The following is an 18,000-nucleotide window of genomic DNA, read 5'->3' as shown; positions in this document are numbered from 1 at the left end:
CTGTCAGTTCTGGAAGGACCTCGGCTGTCGGAGTTTCTTCTCCATCCCTGACTGTCCATTTTGTATGTCCATCTGAGCACAGGTTGTCGACTAACTGTGGCTACAGGAGCACTATTTAGCAGGTTTGTATTAGCATCATTTGGGTGGATGTGATGTTGGTATTTGTCACAAAACATTCATTCATCTCCCGCTGATAGTTGCTACAGTTTGGAACCTGTCAGGGAGTTAGTTTCTCATCTGTTTAATGCAGGCCCTTCTAGCTCAGTAACAGGCAAGTTTTTACTCAGCTATCAGGAGATACTAGTTCCAAAGCAGCTGGGAATATCGTACCATGGAGATGTGGACAACAACAACAACATAATTATTCACATGCTGTTAATTTTGTTTTCTTTGATTTATTTGATTTGTGAGCAAAGCCTGTAGCTTTCAGAAATTCTGCAAGGCAACTCTGTGAATTACAAAAAAATCCATGTTGGCTGGAACATTTGTAGATGTTGGATGAGCTGTATGCAGACAGAAAAACAGTCTACAGAAATGCTGGAAGTTCAGCAACTGCTGCAAATCCCCATAGTTTTATGAAGAGATGCCGGCAGCCAAACACCAACAAACAATTTATTTTACTCTGAGCCTAGTGAAAGGAAGGAGACTGTTAGCTTGCAGCTTTCTACTTCATGTATGCCACCTTTTGCTTATGCAAGGGAAGGGTTTTAGGAAGAGTCCCAGCTAATATAATGGAAGAATTCATCACTTTTTTTTTCTACTGAACTAAAGTTTCTTTTTCCAAGAAGCATTAAGTAATTCTGCATCTTACTGTGCTTACAGTGGGTAAGCATTTATTTTCCAATTCCTAAGTATACCTTATCTAAACATATTCAATTTATATTGGCAAGTGACATTTGCTTTCCACTTGCCTTGTTCAGCTGTGTCTGCATTTTAATGCTGAAATGCTGTTTGAAGAAAAAGCAGATTTTTGAGTCAACTCTTCTCAGTTTATTTTAAAGTAAAGATTTGCTATATCAGAAAGTTGGATTTCTAAAACCTGTTTTCCAGTTTTTTATGGGCTGACCTTGGCCACTATTGTTTGGTTAGGGGTTTGTGTGTGTGTGTGTCTTCTACTCACATCCCCAACTAACATGTATTTGGAAGAACTAGGAGAGATGTAAAGGGAGGAAGAAGAGTGATCAGAGATAGTGGATTACCTCTATATGAGCAGACTATAGAAACTGTAACTCTTTAGCTCAGGAAACAGACAAAAAAATGGGACTGTGGCTAGGTGTTTATGAAACAAAGAGATGAAAAGACGAAATGGGAACAATTATTCATTTTTTCTCATAATAGAAACCTAGAGGATACTTATTAAAATGAACAGGCAGCCAGCTTACAACTAATAAATGAAAGTACATTTTCACAGAGTGTATGCTTATATTTTGGAATTCATTGCCACAGAATGTGTGGAAGAGAGAAGTTTAAATGGACTCAGAAGACCTTAGGAAAATGAATGCCTGATAGGTCTATTGAGGTAATAGTCTTTATATTGCATTAAGGAAAGATTTCTCACACTTAGAATTTCATGAGAGGGAATACTGATTTTTTCCTTAAATGTATAAATGGCTGGATAACAATCACCATGGCAACGAAAAGAATATCAGGTTAACTCAGTAAGGAAGGGATTTAACAAATGTAATGCATGTAGTTTTTTCCCCCTCAGATCTGTTTGAAGCAGTTCTTTGACATATTTCTGCATCCATATTTCATAGAGGGCATTGCCCATTGTAGCCCCAGTGCTGTGTACAATACTCTGCTGTTTGTTGCTGAAAAAATGCTTGCCTCATAGTGACAAGGAGCCATTTACACTGTAGGAAAAAGCCTTCCTACACGGTCAGCTGGTAGTTTTCAAATGAGATACAACCTGTGGGGAGCTCCCAGAGCCCTGCTGCCTTGTCCTGCAAGGTCAGGGCTGGGCATTGTGACTGCAAGGCCAGGCCAGAGCCCAGCTGGGCAGTCAGAGCTGGGGCTGTCGCTACTCATTTGTGCTCCACCACGGGGCTGCAGAATTGGTCTGCTCCCACTGAGAAGTTAGGCCAAAGCGCAAATCATTTCTTGTTTTGATCATTTTTCACCTGTTGAAGAGCTTTTCTTGGCACTTTGGGAACATCATAACTCAAAGCATCAGGTGTTATATTAAATGAGGTCGTAAGTCAAAGCATCAGGTGTAATATTAAATGAGCTTTGGAATACATGCATAAACTTACAAAATCACCAAGTCCTTCCAAGCACAATAATGTAGGGCGCTCCTTATAAAACTTATTGGATATAGGTGTTCGTAAAGCTGTGATAGGTAATCTGAAAGGCAAGTCTTTTAGTATTACAGATAGTATAATCTGTCCTTCTTACATGCTTTCCTTTCTTACCTTTGATTATTTTGTTGAATTCACCACATCCTTTCTAGAGATGGAGTTTTGCTGGTACATGTTACTGTGTGCAGCTGGGCAAAGATATATATTACTATAATCTTTCTTATATACCTTATGTGTGCTGTCTGTCATTGTATAAAATTGCTCAGAAGTTCTGGACTTCCAGTATGTTCTAAAAGCTAAAGATGCTTCCCAGTGTTGATTTAAAGTGCAAAAGGTTCGTAAAAAGTAAAATGGAAAAGTATTTCCCATGTTTACCATGATTTCTTTATGGAGAATAATAGAAGATCAACTATTTTGTAGTAATTCTTAAGTACGTAGTAATTGGTGTGTAGTTTATATGAATTATAATATTTGTGGATATTGTGTTTGTATATGGTCTGCTAAAAGGCTTCATGAATAAGCTGATTTTATTTGCCTTACAAAACTTGCAGTATATATGTAATGAAGCCAGTGGAATAAATAGATATATTTGAAAGCTTTCTCGATATAGCTTGTTGTTAATGAATACCATTTACCATCATTATCGGCGGGAAATTCATATTTTACTTAATTCTATCTCCATTTCTTCTGTTTCTTGGAGAGATAATTATGTCAACAAACATCAAGCTATGTCATTTTACTCAGTTATTTTCTTTGTTGTTTTAGGACAAATATGTCTATGAATTGTTGAAGCCGTTCTGTGCCATGTTCTATGAGGAACAAGGGAAAAGAGTCATGTTGAAAAGATCAATATCAAGTTCAGTAAAAAATGAACTTTTCAATTAAATACAGGAATTGTCAGTGTTCCCTAAATAATCGTCTACATTCCAGTTCCTATAACAAGATCTGGTCAAAATTCACTTAAACTCTTTGCCAGGTAAACTTTGGCATTTATGGTGCTCACCTAAGTCACAAGAGAAGACTAGTTTCTCTTGGTCAACAGTTCATATAAAATATTGCTTTGTAAAATTTTAATTTGCAAAGCAAACAAACACACAAAAAAAGAAAGAAAATCCATCTACTATTTTGACCTCTGTGTGGCAAGGTTTTAAATTTATTTTATAGATTAAATTTATGAATCCACAACCTTTAATTAAAAAGTGAATAAGAAACACTTTCCTCTTGAATGCTGTCCTTATTATTTCAAAGCTGTTGCAAAATATCATTAAGTAATTAGTTGATAACAAATATAGAAAAATGAAACAAAATTAAAAAAAAAAAAGAACATTTAATGGAAAACATAAAAAGACAACAAATCTCAAACTCTGGAAATTTTAGTAAAAAAAATATTTTGAAATATTTTTCTACAAAAATATTCTTGAAGTTGTGGAGCTTTTCAAAAGCACATAGAGTTTGAGAGAAGAGCACTTTTTGATACAGAATTGACGAGCTAGCTTGACAGGTGATATCAAAGAAAGCGCTGAACTTTGCTTTCATTCTTAGGTGACTCAGTACCATCAACCAGAATCTGAAAGTGAATTCATGATGGCCAAACTTCAGAAGGTCTGCAGCTGGTGGAATCACACCATGGTCTCTTAGTCATATCACAAAAGAAAGGGGCACACTGTGAAAGGTTCAGTTGTTCGAACTGCAGAACTGCAGATACATAGGACTTCTTGAATGTGTAGTGAAATTCAAAAGCACTCAGCTCAGGTAATATTCAAAAACTCCAAGAGTGAACTTGCCCCCCAAAACAAACAACAACAAAAACCCAGCAGATGTTTTGGTGTAGCCAGTAGTAGTGTGTCAATTAATCACATATATGTAGAAAGACTGGAAAAGATACCAGGCTCTGACAGTTTTCCAGCTACTCCGTAATCTCTTGTTCTCACTCCCCAGTAAAATTTTCAACACATTGCTACAGCTGGATATTATGCTGCAGAGAGCAGCAGAAGAACATGTATAAAATCAACAGGATTTTTTTTATTATTTGTTGTTAGATTCAACTTTTCAATGATCTTTTTGTTTATGAAACAGTCTGCTGAGCTCACTATTGCATATATAACAAGGGTGGTTCTGCTCTCAGAAGCTAGTAATCTCCCACCAAAAAGCATTTGGAAACTTTGAAAAGAATCTGCTGTCTGTGTGAAGTGAATTTGTTTCCTTTTTACCCACATGTAATTAGCAATAGCAGATGGAAGTGGTTCAGTTTTGTCTGCAACTCTACTCTTCAACACCCTGCCTTTTCTTTCTGTATTTAACATTTAATGACAGTGTTTGGCATATCTGTGGGTTCCAGCACCCACAAGCTCTCACTGGGCAGCATTTTTTTGTTTGTTTTTAAAACTGAGAAGGAAGACAAGATGTGGTTGTTTGTCTTCCAAATAACTAACCAGTAGCAAGAAGCTCCTGCTGTAGTTTTTCAGCCTGTCACTTACGGCATTGGTTGTGGACTTTTTACTTGGATTAGTCTAACTTTTATGATTACTTACCAGTTTTAATTTTATGCTTAGAGGCATGGTTGTTCATATCAACTGGTAATTTACAGTGCCCATGGGAAGTGCCTGATTCAGCAGTATCTCAGGCACTCACAATTCGTTTATTCAACCCTTAGAATTGTGATGCTACACATATATCTTGCACTATAGCAATGCTTCTATCTGATTCAACAATATTGCTGTGTTATGGTGTTATATCTCAAAGCCTCGAGGAGTGGGAAGAGTGCAGGTGGACAGAGGTGGAAGTTATCTGCCTTCTTTACAAAAGAAAAGCCTGCAAGATCCTACAAGAAAAAAGTTCCAATTTATTTTCAGTACCACTTTCCCTGCATTTTGATTTTGTGTTCAGGAAATGAAATGCAAAAATCTGGGGACAGAGCAATACTTGTCAGCACTTTACAGAGACGCTATCTGAGGATAATATTCTTTTTCATATTGTTTTCATCACTCTTATGATCGCTTCATATATTACTACATCTTTTCCAGTACCTGTGTTGATACAGTGTCCCTCCACTATTTTTTTCTGTTTACAATCAGCATGTTGCTGTCACTGCTCTTTCAAAGACTAGTATTAATTGAAGCAATTTACTCTACCAGAGATGAAGATGGCCTATTTGTACGTTTATATAATGAATACTAACAGATTACATTTATCTTGTCATGTTCTGTCAGCTCATTTTTCTCCACTTCATGCAGATCTTCTATCCCATACATTTTTGTTCAGGCTTGGCACAGGAGTACACGGCTATGGAAAGAGGAGCAATCCTGAATTGGTAATGTTGCTCTTTCACTGACTTCCTGGCACAAAAATGTCTCACTCTCCCTATTAATGGGGAAAGATCTTACTTTTACAAAAAGATAATAATTTGTCTTTCACCGTACCATTAAATATGATGTATAGGCAATATAAAATATAAAGAATGTGAATCTGACCCATTCCCAAGGATTATGAGAAGTCTTATGCTGGGTTGATAAAAGCTGTAGAATTACAGAAAACTGTTATTTCAATTCTGCATAAAACTCCTCAGTCACGGTACTGCAAATAGCTACTATATACATAAATGCATGAACCAGAATATCTTGGCTTTTTTGATATTATTGGTATAATGCATAATGTGTCTAATCTTCATTTATGTCATAGAGCTGTTATATGTAAAATAGTTGGCTTTTAATAATATGGCCATTGCATTTAATTGAACTGAGCTTTGGCTAATAAAAACATTAAGAGATCCACTTCTTCTCACTTCAAAATATTTTATATTCTCTGCAATGAAGAACCATAAAAAATAGTTGAGCAAGGTGCTTTTGAGTTATGCTAGGTAAAGTCAAAATTGTTGATTGCAGTGGATAGCTGAATTTCTAGAGTAAGAGCTGAATCAATACTTTCACATAGGCTTCTAGAGAATGTAGAGTATTAATGCTGAAATACCTCTACCAAAGACTAAATTTGTAGTTTCCTGTCCTCCTGAACTACCCTCGCAGTTCTGGGTTAGGTGTTGCGGTCTTTCTCTTTAGGTTTTCCATATCTGTTATGCATCAATTATTGTAAATGACATGGACTCTGTATTAAAGACTCTTGACTAATCTCTGGGTAATAGTGGTTTAATACTATATTTGTTCCTGCATGTAAATAAAAAAGTTTCTGTTTTTAATGTAATCTTTTCACTTTTCATTGGGTTTAAGCCCTTTGAATTTCTTTGAAATTTTCATTCCAACTTCAACAAATTTTCAACTTGTCATTATGCAGCTTCTTGCTGAAGTACTTTTTGTTTGCACAACTGGAGGTTTCTTCTCTTAAATCTTGAATAAGATTGCCATGGGGACAGTCCATGTGACAGTGATTCAGTTAATGCTACTCTTCCCTCTTAAACGTGAACCTGTTCCCTTACATGGTTTGAAGGGCATTATGCTGCTGCAAGGGCAGTCTTCATGTGGCGTCTTAATCCTAGACATTTGCCATTTATCTCACAGTGCTTCTCAGAAGAGCAGTGGTGTATGTCGTTTTCCTTACATATGTCAGTTCAGGTCAATTGCTCTTTCCTACTCAAATCCCTCCTTCAGTGTTCTTGAAGTTTCTTTATTTTCTATTCTAGGTCTATGCTCAATTAACTTTATGTAAGTGTAACTCTCAGGCTTCGATGGTATTATGTACATTAGCTAAGCTAAAGCACATCTCTGAGTGATTGTTGGATGGAACCTTAAATTGCTCCTGTGCACTTTTTGATATTTGCTCCCTCTCTGAGTTGTAGGAATGATTTCATTTCAGCCATGGTGAATGGATTTTTACTGGAGATGAAAGTTGAGACTTTCAAATGCTTAGGAATTATGCCACTCCTCAAATAGACTAAACCAATACCTTTGTCAATACTTATATGTCCATATTAGCCTTTAAGATGATGAACAGTCCAGTCATTTGAGATCTGGTAAACTGATATGCAAGACTAAACTTTGCAATATGGGACTCAAATCAAGTTGTTCCACATTTAAGTATCCTAATCAATAATGGGTTGGATCTGAGAGGCTCAGAATTCTGTGAAACATGGGTTCAGTTGTGATACCTCTGGTGAATTCAGCAGCCATCAAGCTGTCAGGCTGTTCTTTGATTTCTTTCATGCATGCACTTACTCATACCCTTCCCATGAAAAAATGTTTTCTTAAAAGGGCAGAACTTGTCTGTATATATGTGTATATATATATTTATATATATATTTATATTTCTCTTTCTATTCACAGTATGCATTGAGTATGAAAGAATATTTCCAGTAAATGGTTTGGATTTCATGTGAAAGGGTCTCTGTAGATTATTTGAACTCAGCAGCAGTTCTGTTGTCTTATATGCAGTGTTGTGTCAAATTTTCCAATTTCTTAGTCATCATTAGATTAGATAATCACAGTTGCTTCTTTTGCTGTTCTTGTGCTGACTCCTCTACCCCAGTGGTATTGTCCTGTTCTCCCTCTGATTTTCTTCCAGCTTGCCTAAATCTCGTTCAGGCAGATGTTGAGCATGTTACTAAGACTGTATGCTCTTCTCAGCTGTGTTGTGACTGCTTTCGGTGCAGCCTGTGCCATGATATGTGTGGAGTCCAAAATCACACTGTCACTTCTGCAGCCGTACTGTATTACAAGCTTGTGATCCATTTGCAGCGCACTATCACCCTGCACAATTTTTTAACATCAATTTCCATTTTTTTCTTCAACTGATGTGTATATACTTCTCACTTCTTTCCTTTTCATTAATGTTTATTTCTAGTTATGCCAGATGCATATTACTATTTCATGTCTGTTTTTTTACTACTCCCTACTCCCATTTATTTTTTTCTCTGTTCTAGTCTGACATATTTACAGTGCTTTCCAGTTTTGAGATATCTTTGCATTTTAGACATTTTGGTTTTAGTAATTTGCTATTTCCTGTTCCAAATCATTAATAAAGCTATTAAGTAAATAAGATAGTAATAATGACTTGTCCTAAATTACCTCAGAACTTCTCTCTTCATCTTCATATATCATTCTTTGTTGTTGCTTAGAAGGAGTTCATAAGTTATGTGATATTGTCCTTATTCAGGAAATGAATTCAAATCGTCCTAGATATGCTTTCACAATAACCTGTATGAAACAAAATTGAAATTCAGTTATATCACCTTCATTTCTGTTACCTATTAATTTTGTTATTAAAAACAAACAAACAACAACAACAACAACAAAAAAAAACAGTCAATTTTGCCCAGAATGGCTTGTTCATCGTAACATCTTGCTGCCTAATGTTTATCTTCCTATTATTCTCTATAGATGTTTTCTTAAAATTTATATAGCACCAAATATTTACAAAACAGTGAAACTAGAATAAGCTGTATACTTCTCCCTAAAGACATGACATTCTTAAAAGCCCATTAAAGCAGCAAGTTACATCGGTGTGCTTCACTGTCTCACATAGGGTCCTGTTGAATGAACAGTAGTGAGATGGTAGCCCCAGAGGAGTCAGCCTTTTCCAAATCCAGCATTTTTTCATACTTTATATTGGCTAGACTTTGCCTTTAAAGGGCTTACTGTCTCATAAGATGGATGGTGCAGTTTTCTGAAGTATTGGGAATGGGAGAAAGCAGCTTTCCATCATTTCCCTGCCCTGCTCTGGACTTTTACCATGCAGCTGCAATCCATGTGTGGCCCCGTAATGACAAAATGAGTGTTTTGAGTATTATACAGGATGTGATAAAATTTTCATCTGAAAGACTAAGTTTCTGTCCCTGTCAATGTTTGGAAGCAGGCTATGTCTTTAAAACAAACAAAATGCAGAATATCAGAATAGATTAGAATAAACATCAGACCTAGATGGCTTGCAGTTGTTCCACCGCAAACAAGGTAGGTTTATGCTGGAACACAGAGTACTACCTTGAATCACTTTGGTTGAAGATCTTGTCCAGGTTCTTATCTATCGCTAAAAATGCTTGTGCTTCAGAGTAGAGAAGTTATAATATTTCTAATAATTTTGTAGCAGTTACAGAAAATAATTGTATCAGATTTGCATACACATATGAAAATTGATACCTTTATATCTTGTTAATCCTATTTTATGTAATTACAGATTATATGAATGCACAGTTCAAAAGGATTTTTTTTCTTTTTTAATTATGATCCCATATTTTACATGAAAAGCTTTTGGTACCCACAAAACAATTCCAGTAATAAAAAAAGGAATAGATGTTTCAGGGAGTCCTGTTGGTTCCTTAAGAAGGACTCAAAGTCCAATGTGTGAATCCTATTAATACCATGCTGTGAATGATATTGAACAACAAATCTCTAGATTACTGATACATTGCATTTAAAAACAATCCTGGGAGTCGATGTAAATACTTGCTTTACTTACTACTTAAATTGATTCCTTTTTATTGCTTAGAATTACAACACAGGAGTGTCCAGTTTGCTCCATTTACTTAATGGACCACTACCTTATTTTACATTTTCCTCTTGTAAACTTTATTTATCTTGTTTCTTTTCATTCTTTTTTTTAATTATTTTTTATTTTTTTATTATTATTATTAATATTATTTTAATGACTGTGTTTGTTTAAAGCCTGCTTTTATAACATTAAATGTTTCAGTAAGTGGGTTGATACAGGTGTCACTATGTCAGGACATGAGAACTGACTGCCTCTCTCTCCTATTTCCTCTTTGTTAGAAGTCTACAGGTTTCAAGGCAGGGGTTCCCAAATTTAATTGGTTTGGATAGTGTAACCTTGGCTCCAAATTTGTTACCAGACAGAAGTTTTCCATTTTTGGTAAGGTAGAATAGCATGTTCTGTCTTAATTGTAGCCCTTCAAAATGCTACTATGCATCTGCTAAAAAATGATGGGTTTATATTTCTTAAGGGAATCACATTTTCAATGAAAATTAGGGATAATATTTAGGGTGTTTTCATACTTAAAATAGAGTTAGATAGCAGTGGCATGCACTATGTTGACAGTAACTACTGCACCAAAAACTTACATAATGTAAATGGTCTTATTCACTGTTGTGAGAAAAACACTGCATACTCACTTTTTATGCTAATGCCAGTTATTTACTAGTAGTTTGGGATAATTTTCATCTCCATTTGTTTGGGCCCAAGACAGACATTTGCCATAGTCCGGTGGTTTGAGCATTCACAGCAGAGTTAGGAAAACTAATTTCAAGTTCCTTATTCAAGGAGTATGTAATTATTGTGTAGTACAGCAGCAGGAAAATACAGACGTTGCAGACAAACAGCTGTGTAACAAACAACTGAGTTAATAATCAGTTTCAGCTCCTAAATGAGGAGGCACACAGGCTCTCTATCTCATTGATCAAGTTCAAAGGAGGCTGTAAATCTTGCAAATCTATGTTAAGTGCATGCAGCCTTGATTTATTTGAGCAAGTGGATCGTCTGCCTCATTATGCTGATGAGGGTCTTCACACTTCTGTGGAGCTGTTTCTGATATTGGCCGGTTACCACGACATTTCAGTACGATATCCCTGAGGAACTAAGTTCAAGTAAGCCTTGGGCAGCCATGGGCTGCATAACAGACAAAGTCATGAAACTCCTTTGTTAGAGTATGTCTTCTAATTTATTGATGGAAACACGGGAATCCCAGAGTTACATTGTTGTCAGATTTTCTTTGGAGGTCATGATGGGTATCAGTGCTTTACAGGAAAAAATCCCAGCATGTTCATGAGGCATACTGTGGATAACATACATTCTCACTTCATTTCATTCCCATTTCGTTTGACATTCCCAGGCTGTCTAGTTGTGTAATTGTTTTAATAGTGTATTGAGTATGTGTGTTTGTTCATGGGGGTTGAAAACCATATTAAAATTTTGAATTTCTCTCTCCAAGCTTTTTCTTGCAGTTCTGATTGAATATGCAGTAAATATTGATAAAGATCAGAAATGTTTATTGAGTCACAATTTTGCAAGAAGTTACCTTTTTGTCTGAATTTTGCATTTGTTTCCTCTGGTTTGTCTTTAGTGGGTCATTGAGCTTCTGATGTATGTCTGGAACTGTAGGATAATAGCCAGCAATATGGCTGTTTAAGAAAGAGAAGCTAGGTAGGTTTAATCTGAACAGCTTTATTAAAGTAGCTGTTTTCAAAACCTTAATTCCCATAACCCAGAAACTCAGGAATCAAAAACAAGGAAACCAAACAATAACAAACACATTGTTACTAAATATATTTTCCAGAGACCACTGATTTTTGATTAGCAATTTTGATTTTTTTTTCATCCAATAAGTGCTGATTCTGCAAGTAGTTGTTTGTCATGATCGGATCTAAAAGCCCTAGATCTCCAATAGCTGATGGTTGTTCTGTAACCTTTGACTTGAGAGTTCTGGTAGCAACATGGTACATATCTCTACAAAGAATGAAACTCTAACAGTCTTATCAAATAACAGCAGTACTCATTGTGTTTAACAGTGCTGGAAATTAGTTTCTCGGGCACTGATCTTGACAGGTCAACTGTCACAAATTGGTGTACGTATCTGTAAATGTATCAGTCCTATAAACAAAATTCTGTCTGCAAGAAGTTGAAGCCAAAATTGGCACACTTCTGAACAAGTGAAATGTTCTGAAGCACAGAGATTTAAAGGAAAAATCCCTTCTGGAAAATGTTTTTCTCATGTTCCATTTATGAACTTTATCTGCATTTGCCTTTTAGAGACTGGAAAATTTGTCTCTCCATACAGAATGCCATGGAGTTCTGTGCAGATGTGAAATATGCTTCTCCTCCTTGCTCTTAGCTCTACTGCATAAAAGGGAAATCTTTGTCTCTCCTTTTGAACAAAAGGAATAGGCTTTGGTTTTGCACTGGCATGTTTCCAGCTATTTTAGGAATTCCTGAAATAATAATACAGAATGCAAAATAGAGGGTATTCAAAAAGTTTGACCTCTTGAGGTGAAATCAGGTAGGGTTTTTGAAGGGAAAAGGAGCAAGAGAACAAATTGAAATGTCAGCCCATCAGTGGTAGAGAAACAAACGAGTGTTTCATTACTTATTTTCGAATAAATAGTGATTATCATCTGTATATTGTGTAAGCCATTCTGGCAGAAAACTTCCCTGTTCCTTTACCATAAATTTACTGCATAGGACAGCTGAAGATAGCTTAGTCAGAGCAACATTATTTACAGATTCAACAGAATATATATACCCTACGTATTAATACCCATCTTTGAAATCTGTTGAACCGTACTGACTTATGTCAGCTGACAAATTGGTTAATTTTGCTTAGCAATAGCAAAAGCTAACATCTGGACATATTTCAGAGTGAGCATCTGAATTTGAATTTAAGATATCATAGCTATAGGTATCTACCCATATTGCTATAGACGCTTTTATGGAAAAAACGTAGTTTGTCACTCCATACTGACATTACAGGTGGAGAGTTTTCAATCTGAGATACTTCAGCTTTCAGGAGTGTCATTAGAAAGCTTAATACTATTACTCAATCATTCTCCTTTTTCAGCCTTCAGGTCAGTTGGGTTAAAGGAGGTATAGCTTAATTATTTTCTTACCTATCTCTCAGGTTGAAGATTTAGTGATTATAGAATAATTTTCATCAGTTGTACCTGTGTGATGGATATGATGGCTGAGTAGTCACTAAATGTCCTGTTCTTTTTAGTTCCCTGTTTTTCTTCTGCAACAAAATACAAATAAAACTATACAGATCTCCCTCATGCAATATATTTGTTGGTTTGACTTTTGAGGCTTTAGGATACAACTAAAGTCATAGAGATAAATCATGTAGGACATCTAGCCATAGGCATTTTCAGTAAAATAAGTTATTTCCAAGAAGATTTTGACTTGCTACATGAAGCTTAGCTTCTGGCAGGAGGAAGCCACATTTCACATATCTTGGACTGAGTTTAATTTCTGCAGGGCATGCCTTCAACTAACAACACTGCCTCCATATATGTGAGCGTAGTATTGGTGTTTAAGGGTAAAGCTAAAAACCAACAAACAAACAAAAAAAGTTTCTCCTCAATACTATTTATGACTCTTCAAACCAAATGACACCATGAGTTCTGTTTGAAAATAAAAGGAGTGTCTGACTGCTGCTGCTGCAGAACATATTCAGTTTGAATAATCCAAAGGTCACTTAAGATTGACTTTTGTATTGAACCTCTTTTCAGAAAAAGCAATAAAATTGATTTTGAAGCGCTAAATTTAATTAAAAAATAAAATATTTAGATGTAATGTTCTGTGGAATTTTCATGAAAATATGTATCTAGCATCTAGCAGATGCCTATAGTGCTCTTAGAGTTTATGAGATATTTGATCATGGAAGCCTGGGAAGCTGAGAGGCTGTCATTATTTTACTGATGAGGTAGAACTAGGGCAAGAAGAGAGAAAATAGGACTTAATATAGGATCTGAAGGAAGTCCAAGATAGAAGAGGAGGCAGATAGAGAACCACCAGCAAGCAAGAGCATTGTGCAGCAGGAAAAATGGTTGGTCTTTGATAGGCAGTAGAGAATGACTTGAAAAGTAAGAGGGAATTTGATCAGAGAGGAAAATATGGGATGGTAAGGCTACAGATAATCCCAAGGACTGTCAAGCAATATAAATTTATTAGAAAGAAAGGTCGTATAGTGATTTGGGTGAAGTAAGAAGGCAAATAATACAAATAACAGATCAGTTATATTACAGGCATTGATGAAAATGCATTCACACAAAAGACTAGTTTATCTGTGCTCTGAATCTCACTAATTCTGATTGTGTGTTTAAAAACAAACAAACAAACCAACAACAACAACAAAAACCACTTCTCTTATCCTCTCTATATCAACTCTGGATTCAGTCAATCTGCTGCAAAATGTTCATGAAAGTATTGAAGGGTTTCTGCCTACCAGTCCTTCAGACTTACTGTACTTTCTGTTCTAGTTGGCCACGTGGGACTCTGAGAAAGGACTGAACGGTAGCCTGCAAGAACGACGTCTGGGCAGTGACTTACAAGGATTGACACTCAAAGTGGTGACTGTCTTGGTATGATGCTATTTGAGTTCAGGAAACAAAATGCTCAAAATAGAAAGGATCTGACTATTTTGGGTGCTTCCTTCAGAATTTTTCCCTATCATTTTCAATTCTGTATTTTTGGATGATCAGTTACATAAGCAAGGAAGATAGATGATGGCCTTATATTATTTTATGTATATCTGTGCAATGTCAGAGATGTAGAACATTGCTTGCTTGTGCTTTTTTTTTCTGCATTGTAATTCATACTGGGCATAGAACCAGCACAAAGTCTGCGTGCACAGGACTACATTTCAGATACAGTACTCTAACTCAGACATGCAGTTTCTAGTATTTAATGGATTTTAAGATCAGATGGGCCAATTATGATAATCTAATCTTGGCTCTTGTACACTGCAGGCTGTAAAATGTAATTAAGTGTTTCTTCCATTGCGTTCGTAACTTCCTGTTGATATAAACTACATCTTTTAGAAAGATACAGACTATGTGTTTTTGGGACTGCAGTTTGTTACTATTCTGAGTGGTAGCAGAGCTCCTGTTAGCTAAGTGCTAAATTAAGGGCAAATTAAGGTTTGAATGCATTCCTGCCTAAGGTACTGTAGTTCCCAGATTGAAGAATGTGATGTCTGTGTTTTTTATTGTTCCTTTTCTGAATCATGGTACAAATAGGAAGTAATGCACAAGATGATTAAAGCAGTCTCAACAGAGACTCAAACAGATTTCTTTCCTCTATCAGGATCAGGTCTCACATGAGATTATGGTATAGTTTATGAGAGAGGTGAGCAAATTCCTTCCAGAAGGATGTCAGCACCACAGTACACATGCACACAACTGCAGAGGCTGTGCAGCTGACACACCCAGCATGGAACGATGCCTATGTCTGACTGAAAACATACAAAAAATGCTGTATTCATTTATCTCAATATATGCTTTACTATAAAATACTCTAGAAACTAATACCCATTAAAGTTATTGCTGGAATTTTCAAAATTTCAAAAATTCAAAAAATGCAATGTTTTTAGCAGTTGTTTTGAAAGATTAATCATTGTCAGTAAAAGATGGCTTTCTAAATCTGATATGCTCTGAGCTGGAAAGCAGTAGTGCTCCTATCTAAGGCTCATCTGCTTAACTTATTATCTATATTCTAGACAGATAGTTATGACACTAAGGTAGGTGTCATTGCCCTCTTTATATTCAGCAAGAAGAGGCGGGTATTCCAGAGAGTATTCGTCCTGCGAACACCAGGAAACTGACAGAGGGGGCTGAATTGTTCTGTGGAGTCTCTGCTTCTTCTCATGAACTGTGTAAAACCCAGGACCATGGATGTAACTCAGCTGCTGAAACACCGGTGCCTGGTGGGGATGCCTTGGAGTGTTCCACCTGACCTGGGCTTTTTGCAGAGAGGGTTATGAGGGTCTTGAAATCTGTGCTGAGTTGTCCAGAATTGACTCAGGAAACATCCATTTTGCGTAAAAACAAAAACACCTTGTTTCAAGTATCAGCTAAGATATTGTTTTGTTCTCAGGAAGAACCTTTTGTGATGGTGGCAGAGAACATACTTGGGCAACCAAAACGTTATAAAGGATTCTCCATTGATGTCCTGGATGCACTTGCCAAGAATCTGGGTTTCAAATATGAGATATATCAAGCTCCTGATGGCAAATATGGACATCAGCTCCAAAACAGTTCCTGGAATGGCATGATTGGAGAACTTATTAACAAGGTACACAGAGAAGAAGCTGCATTTGAAAAACAAACAACTAATAAAGATTCTTCAGAGTAGGATATTTAAGCTAAGTTAAGGACGTTCTTCCCTTAGGAAGGGAAAATTCTTCCCTTCCTCCATTGGAAATTACAGGAGATTGAATTAGAATCAAAGAGCCAGTACAGAATTCTTCGGAGCTGTGGGTGGCTTAAGTGTAGTCTAAACCGTGCTATTTAAGACCTTTTATATAGGGTAGGAGCTATAGAGTGTGTCGGTCTGTTTACTCCCACCTGGTATCAACATATATTATGTCAATGTAAATCTGTTTATATAGATGTCAAAAAAGAGTATAAAAAGAGAGGCATGTGTGTGAGTGAGTACAGAAAGTATGTATTCTTAAATGATTAATTATTATTTTTTTGTCATTATATATTTGATACATGACTTGTAGGTATGACTTTCTTTGGATCACTGTGTGGCAATATGTTTCATAAGGATCAATTGATAATTCCAAAGTAGGAAAAGTATCACTAATAATATACACCATAAAGAAGTGTTTTGAAGGACCAGAATTTTAAACTGAGCTCAGGATTACTCATACATTTAATACAAAGAGGACCAAATTTTGTTGTTAATTAAAGTCTTGCAAATCAGGAGTAAGTTAATTGAACTCTGTTGAAGTAAATGGGGAAAGTCTATAGTTTAGAATCTCCAGGAGAATGAGATTAAAATGTATTTTGTTCATGGTCTTGCTATCTGACACGGGACAAATGCTAATCAAGACAGAGAATCAAAGGAATTAATATTCCATGTCTATGCCCTTTGTAGAAAAGGTTACTCTTCTACAGTGCAGTTATTACTGAAAGTGAAAGCTTTCTCATTATGTAGTAAGTAGGCATCTCAGTGTCTGGTAAGTAGATGTTTAGGAAGAAATAGATGCAATTAAAGCAATTGAAAACATGTGTATGATAATGGGATATACTTGGTTGGTGCTAGGAAATATAAAGGATTTTTCACTTACTTTGCATTGACATAAGCTATTTGAATTTCATTGACTTAAAAATCTGGTAAGAAATCCTGTGAAATTTCTTTGGAAATTGCATTCTTTGAAGTAACAAAATATTTATAATAGTATTTCTGCTACTAGCTTTTCCACTGCCTCCAAAGAATTTCAAAGCAGATCTCCCTAACCTAATATTTGGCCTACTTTCACAACAAAACACAGAGATAAGAAACAAAAAGTACATTTTATTTTTTGTAGCAAACTGTTTTGATTAAGATGGGAAAATAATCAAAAACCAATTGCAGCTCTTAAAAGCTTTGGGAATCTTATTTATTAAATACTTTTATCTTTCATTGAGTTTGCATACTCTTAAAGGACTTTGTATATGTACACTTCTGTACACTTTCTGTTCACTTTAAATGTTGAGGTCAAAGCAGTTCCAGGAGGTAAGTTTCCTTTGGGGCATTCTTACAGTTATTGGTTTTTGTGGGCACTTTATTCATTGTAAAAGCAAAAATCTTCTCCCCAGTTGTCATATGAAATCCATTCATTAATATGGGAAGTTGGCAGGTAGAATAGCAAACACTAGCTCGTCACAATACACAAATACTAAAAACACAAACTAAATAAATTTTGCATGGGGAAGGAGTAAGGATTTTTTTTCTCAGTAATCTTGTGATGACAGTAGAGTAAAAGAAGCAGTGATAGAACTGCGAGATGTGTATTGATGGTGCTTCTTGCTTACTGCTTGCAATGCATTGGCTTAATATGGTTTAGAGTTTATGCATCATTTGGAAAAGAAGTGAGGCCTAAAGATTAAATAAACTGCATTTCATTCCAGACGAGTCACGGTGACTCTTTTTGTTCTGTAATATTTGACAGGTTACATTTCACTGTTATGCTTTAAACTAATGCAATTAATTAATGTTTGATTGATAAAACTGATTCTGATTTTACTTTTTAGACAATTTATTTTACTTT

General features: G+C 35.8%; 1 protein-coding gene across 1 annotated transcript in view; it reads left to right on the top strand.

Moving 5' to 3' along the window:
- The window catches only part of GRID1 (glutamate ionotropic receptor delta type subunit 1), a gene marked incomplete at its 5' end in the record, with an annotated part of 538,355 nt that overhangs the window by 470,197 nt on the left and 50,158 nt on the right, over positions 1–18,000 (top strand). The window contains 2 exons of the mRNA XM_082765290.1: positions 14,222–14,323; positions 15,837–16,034. Coding sequence (XP_082621416.1) covers positions 14,222–14,323; positions 15,837–16,034 — 300 coding nt within the window. The remainder of the gene's footprint in view (positions 1–14,221; positions 14,324–15,836; positions 16,035–18,000) is intronic.

This window comes from Aythya marila (genome assembly GCF_965140915.1).
Source record: "Aythya marila genome assembly, chromosome: 7".
NCBI classification, from domain to species: Eukaryota; Metazoa; Chordata; class Aves; order Anseriformes; family Anatidae; genus Aythya; species Aythya marila.
This window is presented reverse-complemented; position numbering and strand designations above follow the sequence as displayed.